The 13768-nt window shown below is 42.4% G+C and overlaps 1 protein-coding gene across 9 annotated transcripts in view; it reads right to left on the bottom strand.

Moving 5' to 3' along the window:
* LOC105497437 (OCA2 melanosomal transmembrane protein) overlaps nucleotides 1–13768 on the bottom strand; it is a 387654-nt gene that overhangs the window by 250494 nt on the left and 123392 nt on the right. For all 9 annotated transcript variants that reach the window (XM_071067306.1, XM_011768534.3, XM_071067305.1 and 6 more), the window contains one exon: nucleotides 3753–3885. In XM_071067306.1, coding sequence (XP_070923407.1) covers nucleotides 3753–3885 — 133 coding nt within the window. The remainder of the gene's footprint in view (nucleotides 1–3752; nucleotides 3886–13768) is intronic.

Genomic DNA, 13768 nt, shown 5'->3' on the forward strand with positions numbered 1-13768 from the left:
AGCCATACAGGTCTCAATAAATTTTAAAGGATTCAAGATTTATGAAATGCATTCTCTTACTATACTGGAACTAAATTAGGTAACTGCAAAAACTTTCCCAAATACTTGGAAGGCAAATAAACCGTCTAAATTATCCAAAGATCAAAGAAGAAATAAAAAGATGAATTATAAGATAATTTGGGCCGGGTGCAGTGGCTCAAGCCTGTAATCCCAGCACTTTGGGAGGCCAAGACGGGCGGATCACAAGGTCAGGAGATCGAGATCATCCTGGCTAACACAGTGAAACCCCGTCTCTACTAAAAAATACAAAAAAACCAGCCGGTCGTGGTGGTGCGCGCCTGTAGTCCCAGCTACTCGGGAGGCTGAGGCAGGAGAATGTCGTAAACCCAGGAGGCGGAGCTTGCAGTGAGCCAAGATCCAGCCACTGCACTCCAGCCTGGGCGACAGAGCGAGACTCTGTCTCAAAAAATAAATAAATAAATAAAAAGATAATTTGAACTGAATGAAAATGAAATATTTAATAAATTAGTGAGAGGTCACTAAAGTAACAGTTAGAAGGAAATTTAGAGCACTAAATGCCTATAATAGAAAATAAGAGGCACATGAAATCAATAACCTTAGCCTCTAGTTTTAGAAACTAGTGAAAGAAAAATAAGTAAGCGCAAAAGTAAGCAGAAAAAAAATAATAAAGAGCACAACAGACATTACCCGAGGCGGGCGGATCACAAGGTCAGGAGATCGAGACCACGGTGAAACCCCGTCTCTACTAAAAATACAAAAAATGAGCCGGGCGCGGTGGCGGGTGCCTGTAGTCCCAGCTACTCGGGAGGCTGGGGAAGGAGAATGGCGTGAACCCAGGAGGCGGAGCTTGCAGTGAGCCAGGATCGTGCCACTGCACTCCAGCTTGGGCGACAGAGCAAGACTCCGTCTCAAAAAAAAAAAAAAAAAAAAAAGAGAAAAAAAACTGTAGAGAAAAATCTATATAATCAAAAGCTGGTTCTTTGAGATCAATAAAATTGATAAACCAACCAAAAAGAGAAAGACAAACTACAACATCAGAGATGAGAGATATGACATTATCAAACATTTGATAGCCCTTAAAAGGAAAATGAAAGAATATTATGAACAATTTTATAACAATATATTCAACAACTTAGATTAAATGGACAAATTCCTCGAAAGACACCAACTACCAGAATCACTCAAGGAGAAACAGATTACTTGAATAGCCATCCCTGTATGTATATTAAGGGATTTGAATTTGTAGTTAAAAACCTTCCCACAAAAACATCCAGGCCTATAAATGTCCAAATAAACATTTAAGAAAAAAGTAATAGCAATTCTACAGAAATTCTTCCAAAAATTTGAAGATGATGAAATATTTCTGTATTCCTCCTATGAGGACAACAACAAAAGACATTACAAGACAGGAAACCACATCAAGATCCCTAATGTACACAAATGCAAAATGCTAACAAAGTACTAGCAAGAAGCAGCAGGAGCTGAATATTTGGTGATCAGAGGGACAGGCGCTGGTGATTACTGTTCCTTTCACCATGTATGTCACGCTCTCTCCCATTCTGAGCACCTGGAAGGCTGGCCTGGCCTGGTCCCTTGTGACTGGGTGGAGCCTGCCTGTGTCACTCGATGGCAGAGTGGGCCCATGCTATTCTCTCTGCCTTCAAGGCCAGCCGCTCAGGACTCTAAGAACAGATGATGATCAGGGCCCCTGCCAGGCCACTGGGGAGGAGGCGAGGGGGACAAAGCCAACAAGAGGAAGAAAACACAGTTCTGGAAGTCACTGTGATTTCAGGGTTCCCTTTTCCCTGCAACAAAACCAAACCTGTTCTGACACTGCTCTGTAGCTACCACAGGCCTGCTAAACTCAGATCTGTTGAGTGGGGCTTAGGAATCTGCAGTTTTACCAAGGACTCCAAATGTGGAGCCCTCTAGGCCCAACAGTGGCGCAGAGCAATCACCCCACTCCGCACTGCCGGTCTCAGCACTGCCGCAGGGCTCCAGCTTCACCAGGTGTGCGCACTCCCAACCATCCCTCCCCACTTCCCTTGGAGCTTTTCTCTGTTCCCTACTCAGGAATGGTGAGGAATTGATTACAGAGATTTATTTTCTATGTATCTAAATCTGTGTATCCCAAATTCTTCTCAAGATTAGACACTGTGATCACCAGGGAGGTTGGGAGAGGCTGGCACAGTTGGGCAGGATGACAGCTGAGCTCTCCACGAAGGCACAGCTGTGCACACGCAAGCTCCAAGAGACAGGACAATTACCCATCACGATCACAGTCTCCTTTGCTCTCCCTCGGTTCTAACATTTTCATCAGAAAATGAAACCTATATATTAATTTATCTTACTGTGCATATATTAGTTGATTATAAAACATTCTAAACACCTCTAGCTAGTTGTTACAGGTTGAACTGGGTCCCGGCCCCAGGTAAGATGACTAGACATTCCCAAGAACAATCTCGTTTTGTCAGATGAATCCTGAGGAGGCACACGAAACAATATTTTCTGGATGAGATTTTTTAAACACTCAGATTCTGAATAACATGGAAGTCACAGAGATGTGTCTTGGACAGTCAGCATCGGAGGAACTGGAGTATGGCAGGACCATGTCAGGGCCTCCAGCCGTCCGTGTGGAAATGGAACCGGGCTGTCTTATCCAGAACAAAGACAAACTGAGATCCCGTAAAACACAGGCCAGCGGAATCACAGAGGCTGAGAGAGATCAACATACAATCCGTGAGCTCTAAAAACCCCTGAAGAAGAAGAAGCAGAGCGCCTGCATCTGCCGAGCGCTGGTCGCCTGATGCCCCTGTTACCCAGGCAGCCTGCACGGCACCCACATTCGGGAGCTCACCAAGGCAAGGCTGGCTGTTTCCCAAATAATCTATTGTTCCTAATACATTCCAGTCAGCAACGATCTCAGTAAAACATCTACTAAAGTGTTTAAGTGATGAAAGTGCAAAATGATAAGATGGCCCTAAGCCCTCATCCTGCTGGCTGGTGCTCAGCATCTGCTGTTTGTTTGTTTGTTTTTGAGACAGAGTCTCACTCTGTCACCCAGGCTGGAGCGCAATGGCACAATCTCGGCTCACTGCAACCTCCACCTCCTGGGTTCAGGCAATTCTCCTGCCTCAGCCTCCCGAGTAGCTGGGATTACAGGCGTGTGCCACCATGCCCAGCTAATTTCTATATTTTTAGTACAGACGGGGTTTCACCATGTTGGCCAGGCTGGACTCAAACTCCTGACCTGATTCAGGTGATCCGCCCCCCTCGGCCTCCCAAAGTGCTGGGATTACAGGCGTGCGCCACCGCGCCCAGCCTAGCATGTGCTCTTGATTGACAGGGCACATCACCTCCTGTGCCGGGTTATGTTGCTGTATTTGCAGTCATATTTAGCACTCAGGCTATGATACACTATTACAGCACTACAGTCTATGTGAGTGTGTTTGTACCACACACACATGGCTTTAGGAGGCTATGACATATGAGTTGTACATGGTGGCCATAACTCCCCACATTTTAGCACAGTACACTTCACAGAAAACTGAAGAGGCACAGCTCATGACAGAGCCCTGAAAACACAGTGTATACGAGGAGGCGGACGTGGAGAGTCACTGATACTGAGCATCCAGCAACCCATCGACAGGTACTTCCTGATAAGAACTTCCCCTGGTAAACAATATCATGGTAACGAAATCTGAGCCTACATGAGAGGCACCTGTACTCACCAACAATCTCACTGGGCTCCTTGTTATAAAGCTTTCTGTTCCAGTAAAGGAGTCTGAGGAGTGGAAAGGAGACCAGGAGAACAAGGCAAATCCCAAGGAACATGTGTGCAGTGAATCCGGCAAAGTCCAGGCCCTGGAAATAAACAAGGGGTAATGAAATGGCCACGGGCCTTTCCTCTGCACAGGCAGCAGCTCCCCGGGTCAGGGTCCAGGGAGGGCCAGAGCCCAGGAGGGAAGGGGCTCACCAGGAGCTCCAGGACCTTAGGCAGAGGTGCTGGAGCCCAGCACAAAGCCCAAGGAACACCACAGATTCCTTACCATGATTTTGAAAATTGTTAAGGTTTGTTTCTTTCACATCAAAAGCCAAAAACCAATTCTTACACAAATGACAAGCTGTCATAGGGAGAAACAAAAACAGGCTACCACATCTAACTGAACCTTGGCTCAGTCCGTCTTCACCACTAGATTGATGCCTTCCCCCAGACAGGGTGAAAAAAGACCAAATGGGACAAAACACTAAACAGTCTGACAATATTTGCCCATTTAAAGGTAAGTTGAATTTTTACACATCTCACTCCATTGGTTTGAAAGAGTCCTCGCGGCTGGAGCGCAGAGCCCTTTGCAGGGCACCCAGGGCCCCTCAGGGCTGGGACCACTCAGAGCATGGGGACCAGCAGCAGGGATCCAGGCAGGAACCTCTCCTTCCCGGCTTTGCCTGCCTGGGGGTCTGCACATGGCTGGCCACTGAGGGTTTCTTTACAGCTGGGCAAAATCCCCACTAGGTTGATCTGTCCTGGAATAAGTCAGCATCGTCATTGGTTGGTTCTGTTCTTTCACTGACCATGTGCTTTTATACCTTCAGCACATCTGTGCAGGCACCTCCTGAGCCCCCAGCAGGACAGATGAGGCTCGTATCCCCATGAAGCTGGCCATCTGGCAAGAACTCAAGGTCTTTTCTGTAGCGTCCACAGATCACATGTGCACAGAGAGGGCCAGAGGCACAGTTACAATGCACGACCACGGGGAGCGACAGGCGGCAGGGTGGAAGGGACAACGGGCAGTCCGGCTCTGCCTTGGGGGCGGTGGGAGCCTCTTACACAGGTAGAGGGGTGACAAGTCACACGGAACATTAGTGAGGATCCCACAACAGGAGTTTGGAAAATCACCTTCCAAAGGTCTGGGTTTGAGTGATTTAAACTATATTAATTGTTCCTTCTTAAAATGTATGTATTTTTCTCTCACTTTTAGAAAATAGGTGAAATCACTTTCAACATTGTTAAAGATACAACACAACTAGAGGCCATTATCAATGAAGTTGTGTCAAAGTTTAGAGCTTGCCAATATATAATAATCTGAAACGCTTAATCCCTTGCAGTTACCGGTACATCCAATGGTTGTCCTTGCAAACAGCATTACAAATGACAGACGGAGTTGTATAACCTAATTCCTCGACAGATAGCAGGGAAACCACACAGAGGCGGGACTCGTGGAATGCTCTGGGTGATCATATAGAAGAATGCACCACTTTTCTGATAGTTCTTCAATGGGGGTATTACATTGAATTTCGTGTTTATCTCTGTAATTCATACCCCAGATACCTGAAAAAGGTCCACGATACTTTCAGGGGCTTATGAAACTGTTTTAAATTCTTCTAAACGCAGAAGCAAAAAAAAAAAAAAAAATGAACCGTTGGGTCAGAGAAGATGATTTAAAATATAGTACTAATATATTTATACACTAGCTGGGTCACGAAATGCAATTGTTAGTATTTTTTAGAGAAAATGTCCCAAGAAGACAGAAGTACCTATATCCTGATTAATTCTTGGTCCATTTAGAACATAATAACTATAAAGTTTTGCCCAATTTAAATGTTCAGGCAATTGGAGAAAAAAGTGATGAGTAGATAAAAGAAAAAAAAAAAACTAAGGAGGTCCTGGGTGTACGTCCACAGCAAAATGACACAGCACTGAGTGAAGCATTTGGTTGCTGCTAGACTTGTGATGGGTGGATTCATCAAGTAACAGCAATGATAAGGGAAAAATCCAAACCGATCATTTTAGGAAACAGGCAGATGCAGTGTGCAGCGGGATGCAGATGTTTGAGCTAAGCTTATTAGGTGCAGGTATCTGGGCCGCCCTGCTGCTTTTACATGCCTCTGTAATGTCCTAGACTCTCCTCCTTTGTGTTCCCAGTACCAAACCACCCACCAGCACACTCACATCAATTCAGCACCTAAATGCGCTCTTTCTGCTTCAAGGTGCCACTTCTGCTTTGCATTGTTTTGTTATGGGCTCCACTCAGTCATTTTCTTCTTAATTTTTCCTCATTTGATGGATTAAATAGTCAAATATTAGGCACGTAAGCCAACCAAAAGAGGAACCTCCAATCAGATTAGAACATTCAAAGATTCATAATCTACATATATTTAAGGGGACACGCCTGTGGGACTTCGGGCCCACCAATATCATTTTCTAGGAATGACGCTTCAGGCTAGCTCTGTGACAAGTCAGAATGGCTCATTAGGTTGTTAAGGGAGGGGCTCACGCCAAAATAATTTCTTGAATTCTTGCATGTGAAAAACTAAAAAAAAAGAAAAACTTACGAAGTGTTTAACTGAATCTATTGAATATTTTAGTAAAATATGCATGGTGTAATTTGAAAATATAATCTTGTCTAGACGCTCAGTAAGGAGGGGAACCAGCACCGCAGGAATGGGTATAACAGGCAGATGGGGGGTGCGGGTCTCGCTGCTTGTAAGGGCTCCATCAAGCACGGGTGCAGGGGACCTGGCACACACGGTCTAAAGGAAGAGCCTCTGGCAGAGACATGGATCCCAGCAGGCTGGAAACAGAGCAAGCCACAGAGGGGACGAGCTCTACTAGCCAACGCTGACCTGAGAGGAGAAAAAGGTCAAAAACGAAGACCCCTGAGTCCACAGATATTGAAGAGGTGTGTGGAAACAAACCAAAAAACAAAACCTGCAAAGGAAATTCAGAGGGGGCCAGAGACGCAGAACGAGGCCCACAAGAGAGAGACCCTGTGTAAGTTATCACCCAACGGAGTGGGGGGAAAACAGCAGTGGGGGAGGAGCCAGAGAACTTCACAGCACATGCAACATGGCAGGAACACATGAAAAATGCCCCAGCAGGCATGGCATGGTGGGAAAATATGAAGAAGCTTCCAGCACACACAGCATAGTGGGAAAATGAAAAGAATGTCCCAGCACGCACAGCATGATGGGAAAACATAAAGAATGTCCCAGCATGCACAGTATAGCAGAGAAAGCCGGAAGAACACCCCAGCCCGCACAGCATGGTGGGAAAACGTGAAAAACATCCCAGCACACACAGAAAGTTGGGAAAACATAAAGAACGTCCCAGTAGGCACAGTATGGCAGGAAAAGCCTGAAGAACATCCCAGCCCGCACAGCATGGTGGGAAAACGTGAAAAACGTCCCAGCACACACAGGATGGTGGGAAACCAGGAAAAACGTGGCAGCATGCACGGCATGACGGGAAAACGTAAAGAACGTCCCAGCACGCACAGTAAGGCAGGGAAAGCCTGAAGAACTCCCCAGCAAGCATGGCATGGTTGGAAAACGTGAAAAATGCCCCAGCACGCACGGCATGGTGGGAAAACATAATTATAACGTCCCAGCACGCACAATATGGCAGGAAAGCCTGAAGAACGCCCCAGCATGCCCACCATGGTGAGAAAACGTAAAGAATGTCCCAGCATGCAAGGCATGATGGGAAAACGTGAAGCATGCCCCAGCACACACAGCATTGTGAGAAAGCATGAAGAACACCCCAGCACACACGGTATGGTGGGAAAACGGGAAGAACGTCCCAGCAAGCCCAGCGCACGGTATGGTGAGAAAAGTATAAAAAGCATCCAAGTGCACAACGTGGGGCATGAAGGGAAACCTGTCTTCTTAGAAAGATGCCACTCAGAAGCATAGGGGCACGCGTCCCTCAAGAGACTTTTCAGGCATCATTTTAAAGATAGTTGAATAGTTTTGTTCACCACGGTGAGTCTCTGTAGAACAGGCATAAAGGAGCAAATGTAACCAGCAAAGTAAAACTTTATCCCCTCAGCTTGTTAGGAGCTGAAAGTGCAGTGGGGGTTGGTGCACGTGGATGCTACAGCCAGAAATTCATGCTTACCCAAGGGAGGCTTGTGGCTGGGGAATAAGTGGTTGTCCATGTGGCGGATCCTGGAGGTCTTCCCTACCTACCCAAACCGTGCTGGAAATTCCACCAACCGAGAGTTATCCCAGGAGACCTGGGAGACCTGAGCCTGATGCAGCAATGGTAGGTGGCAAGACCTTTCCTCACAACTTCCCGTCATTTCTGCATAATACTCAGAAAATGTGGACAAGTTTTCAGATGTGACTTCTTTACTGTTCCAAACTCTAGTACTGATTTATTATTCCTCCGAACTACATAAGTATTCAATTTATTTGTTAATTTTTTTTTCATTAGCTTTAGGGGTACAAGTAGTTTTCGGTTACATGGATAAATTGTATACTGGTGAAGTCTGGGATTTTAGTGCACCCCTCACTGGAGTAGTGGACATTGTACATAATATGTAGTTTTTCATCCGTCACCCCCTCCCAACCTCCGCTCTTCCTAGTCTCCAATGTTGTCGTTACCAGTGTATGCCTTTGCATACCCACAACTTAGCTCCCACTTGTAAGTGAGAACATGTGGTATTTGCTTTTCCATTTCTGAGTTACTTTGCTTAGAATAATGGCCTCCAGTTCCATCCAATTTGCTGCAAAAGAAATTATTTCATTCTTTTTTATGGCTGAACAGTATTCTATGGCGTGTGGGGGGTGTGTATACACGCATATATACACACACACACACACACATATATATATATACACACACATACACATACACATCTACATCTCAAATTTTCTTTATCCACTTATCTATTGATGGGCATTTAGGTTGAGTCCATGTATCTGCAGTTGTGAACTGTGCTGTGATAAACCTAAGTGTGCCGGTGTCTTTTTGATATAATGACTTTTCCTTTGGGTAGATACCCGTGGCTGGATTGCTGGATTGAATGGTAGATACACTTTTAGTTCATTGAGAAATCTCCACAGTATTTTCATTAGGGGTCGTATTAATTTACATTCAAACCAGCAGTGTATAAGCGTTCCCTTTTTACCACATCTGTGCCAACATCTATTGTTTTTTGACTTTTTAATAATGGCCATAATGGCCATTCTGACTGTAGTAAGATGATATCTCATCCTTTTAATTTTTATTTCCCTGATGATTAGTGATGTTCAGCATTTTTTCATATGTTTCTTGGCCAGTTGCATATCTTCTTTTGAAAAATGTCTACTCATGTCATTTGCCTACTTTTTATTGAGATTATTTGGTTTTTTTTCTTGCTAATTTGTTTGAGTTTCTTGTAGATTCTGGATATTAGTCCTTTGTCAGATTCATAGTTTGCAAATATTTTCTCCCATTCTGTAGGTTCTCTGTTTACTTTGATGGTTATTTCCTTCTTGTTTTTTGTTTTTTGAGACAGAGTCTCTCTTCGTCACCCAAGCTGGAGTGCAGTGGTGTGACCTCGGGTCACTGCAACCTCTGCCTCCCTGGTTCAAGTGATTCTCCTGCCTCAGCCTCCTGAGTAGCTGGGATTACAGGCATGCACCACCACGCCCAGCTAATTTTTTTTTAGTACAGATAGGATTTCACCATGTTGGCCAGGCTAGTCTCTAACTCCTGACCTCAAGTGATCCTCCCACCTTGGCCTCCCAAAGTGCTGGGATTACAGGTGCGAGCCACCATGCCCGGCCTGATTAGCTTTTCAGTTTAATTAGATCCCATTTATTTTTGTTTCTGCAGCATTTGTTTTTGGTGTCTTTGTCCTAAATTCTTTGCCTAGGTCAGTGTCCAGAGGAGTTCTTCATAGGTTTTCTTCTAGAATTTTTATGGTTTCAAGTCTTAGATTTAAGTCTTTAATTCATCTTGAGTTATTTTGTATATCGTGAGATATGGGGATCCAGTTTCATTTTTCTACATGTGGCTAGCCAGTTTCCCAGCATCATTTATTGAATAGAGTGTCCTTTACCCAGTTTATGTTTTTGTATACTTTGTTGAAGATCAGTTGGTTGTAAGTATTTGGCTTTATGTCTGCGTTCTCAATTCTGTTCCACTGCTCTGTGTGTCTACTTTTATACCAGTACCATGCTGTTTTGGTTACTATAGCCTTTTAGTATAATTTGAAGTTGAGTGATGTGATGCCTCTAGATTTGTTATTTTTGTTTAGGATTGCTTTGGCTATTCAGGCTCTTTTTTGGTTCCATATGAATTTCAAGATTGGTTTTTCTAATTCCGTGAAAAATGATATTGGTATTTTGATAGGAATTGCATTGAATCTGTAAGTTACTTTGGGCAATATGGTCATTTTTGTGATACTGATTCTTCCAATCTATGAGCACGTTTCCACTTGTTTGCATCATCTATGATTTCTTTCAGTAGTATTTTGTAGTTCTCCTTTTAGACATCTTTCAACTCCTTGGTTAAGTATATCCCTAGGTATTTTATTTTTTGGTAGCTATTGTGAAAGGGACTGAGTTCTTGATTTGATTCTTGGCTTGGTCACTGTTGGTGTATAGCAGTGCTACTGATTTGTGTACCTTGATTTTGTAACCTGAGACTTTACTGAATTCATTTATCAAATCTAGGAGTCTTGGAGGAGTCTAGAGTTTTTAGGTATAAGATCCTATCAGTGGCAAACAGACATAGTTTGACTTCCTCTTTTCCAATTGGGGTAGTCTTTATTTCTTTATCTTGCCTGATTACTGTAGGACTTCCTCTTCATGAATAATTTTAAAATTAATTTCAAACCTAAGTTTTATTTCACAATCTGTTTTCTTCCTATTTGAGTTCCTTGATGAAAAACTAAACAATGCAAAATAAATATGCACATCACGTGATGCAAATGTATGGCTGTGCATCACTACTGATAACGAGGCTTTACAAATTTATCTCAGCTGAAGACACTGTCCCTGAAACTACGAGCGCATCTGTGTCTCCGTACAGAGAAGTGTTTCCGTATCTCCAAACCACTGTGAAATAAATTAAAATCAAGGCCGGGCACGGCGGCTCATGCCTATAATCTCAGCACTTTGGGAGGCCAAGGCAGACGGATCACCTGAGGTCAGGAGTTCAAGACCAGCTTGGGCAACACAGTGAAACCCTGTCTCTACTAAAAATATAAAAATTAGCCAGGCGTGGTGGTGCACACCTGTAATCCCAGCTACTCAGGAAGCTGAGGCAGCAGAATCGCTTGAACCCAGGAGGCGGAGGTTGCAGTGAGCCAAGATCTCGCCACTACACTCCAGCCTGGGCAACAGAGCGAGACTCCATTACAGTTTAATTCCCAAATTCAGGGAAAGTCATTATGTAGAAGACAAGGAATGCCATCTTCAGTAAAACAAGGACAGTCCTAAGGCCATCTCCGCAGAGAATGTCACTTTGGCAGACAATTGTATGACAAGCCTGGGCTGAGCCTCAGCAAGACCATAGGGGGTACCTCACTTCCAGGGCCCTCTGAGTATTTCTGCAAAACCTCACCTTTCTCTCCTACCATCATATTTAAATTCTGGATATCTTAAAACAGCTTGTCAGCATGCCATGGAGGATTGTAGCAGTGGTCTGACAGACTGTTCTTTGCCCTCCGTTTTCTACATGGCTTGGTAGAAACACAGCCAGTGTCTGTCTTGGGTCACTTCGTATCGTTTAGTTCAGAATATTTCAATCTAGGACTGCAAAGGCAGGCTTAAAATGGCGCAGAGTTAATTCGGGTTGTGTGTAAGAAATACACCATGCCTAGGATTTTACATTAACACAAATGCGATGCTAGTCAGGAGAGTTAAACTGTTGCAGCATTCATTAAATGTTGTCATAAAAAGAAGAGAAAAACAGCCAAGTTGACAGCCAAGTTCTACAAAGAGTCTAATGAAGTACAGCAGCCACATCTTCACTTGAACTATTTTTCTACCTATTCTACTACAACTTAGGTTTTCCACTAGAAATTAAGGTTTTAGGTTTTACACTTACATCTATGATCCAGTTTGAGATAATTTGTGGATATAGTGGGAGGTGTGGACTGAAGTTCATTTTCCTGCATGTGAATATCCATTTGTTCCAGGACAATTTGTGGAAAACACTATCTTGTCTCTGCTGACTTGGCTTTGCACCTTGGTCAAAAATCAGTAGTTCACTTATGTGTGGGTCTGTATCTACACTCCCTACTTTATTCTATTTATCTGTCTGTCTGTCTTGATGCCAAAACCACTGTGCTGGTTACTGAGACTTTATAATACATCTTGGTGTCAGGATTTACTAGCCCTTTCAGTTTGTTTTTCTTTTTTTGTCATTCTGGATACTTTGAATTTCTATATCAATTTTAGAATCAGCTTGTCGGTTTCTACCCAAAGAAAAAACCTGCTATGGTTTTGATGGGGATTGCTTGAATTTATAGATCAATTTGGAAATAATTGATAGCTTAACAATATTGAGTTTTCCAGCCCATAAACAAGGTGTACCTCTTAATTTATTTAGATCTTCTTTAATTACTCTGCAGTTTTGTAGTTTTCAGTATATAGACCTTGCATCTGTTTGGTCATATGCAATACCAAATACAGCATATGTTTTATGCTACTGTAAATGAAATTTTAATTTTAATTTTCAGTTATTTATTGCTAAATATGGAAAACCATTAATTTTTGTATATGGACTCTGTATCCTGCAACCTTGTCAAATTTATTTATTATTTGTAGGAGCTCTTTTGTGGATTGCATTAAATCTTCTACATGGACGACTGTGTCTTCTGCAAATAAAGACTTTTAATTCTTCCTTACCAATATTGATGCTTTGTATTTCTTTTTCTCGCATTATCGCATGAGCTACAGCCTCCAATAAAATGTTGAATAAAAATAGTGAGAACAGACATCCTTGTCTTGTTTCTAATCTTAGAGGGAAATCATTCACTTATTCTCAGTGAAGTGTGATGCTAGCTACAGAGTCTCAGATATTCTTTATTGGGTTGATGAATTTCTCTTTTATCCCTAGTTTCTTGAGAGATTTTATCAGTAATAGATACCGGATTTTGTCAAATGTTTTTTCTGCATTTATTGAGATGATCACATGGTTTTCTCATTTAGTTTGTTAGCATAGTAAATTACATTGATTAATATTTCAAATATCGTAAGAATCTTCCATTCCTGGATAAATTCTACTTGGCTAAGATGTATTACCTATGTATATACTGTTAAATTGGATTTACTAATTTTTAAAATATTAAATCTATGTTCACAAGAAATACTTATCTATCGTTGCCTTTTCTCATACTGGTTTTGTCTAGTTTACATATCAGGGCCTCATAGAATTAATTGGGAAATATTCTGTCCTCTTCAATTTACTGTAAAGCTTTGTATAGAATTGGTATTATGACATTATTTTTTCCTTAACTATTTGGGAGAATTCAACAAAGAAGCTATCTTAGGCTGAGTTGTTTGTTTATGTTTGTTTTGTTCTTTGTGGGAAGGTTTTTAACTGCATATTTGATTATTTCTATAGCTATAGGGCAACTCAGGTTACCTACTTCTTCTTGAGTGAAGTTTTAAAGAGTGTGTCTTTCCAAAAAAAAAAAAGTTTTATTTTATCTAAGCTGTCAGATCATTTACATAGAGTTGTCCATGATCTTCGCTAAGAATAGTGTAACGTCTGTGTGCTCTGCTGTAATATAACAACTCTTATTCTTGATATTAGTAACTTGAATCTTCTGTCTCATTTTCCTCATCAGCTTGGCGAGATGTTTGTCAATATTACTGATCTTGTCAAAGAACCAGCTTTTGCTTTCATTGATGTTCCCTATTTTTCTAGTCTGTATATATTTTTTTCTTCTGCTTACTTTAATTTCTTTTTCTGATTCCATAGGATAAAGCTGAGGTTATGGATTTGAGACACATCTTTTCAAATACA

This window comes from Macaca nemestrina, chromosome 7 (assembly GCF_043159975.1).
Source record: "Macaca nemestrina isolate mMacNem1 chromosome 7, mMacNem.hap1, whole genome shotgun sequence".
Taxonomy (NCBI): Eukaryota; Metazoa; Chordata; class Mammalia; order Primates; family Cercopithecidae; genus Macaca; species Macaca nemestrina.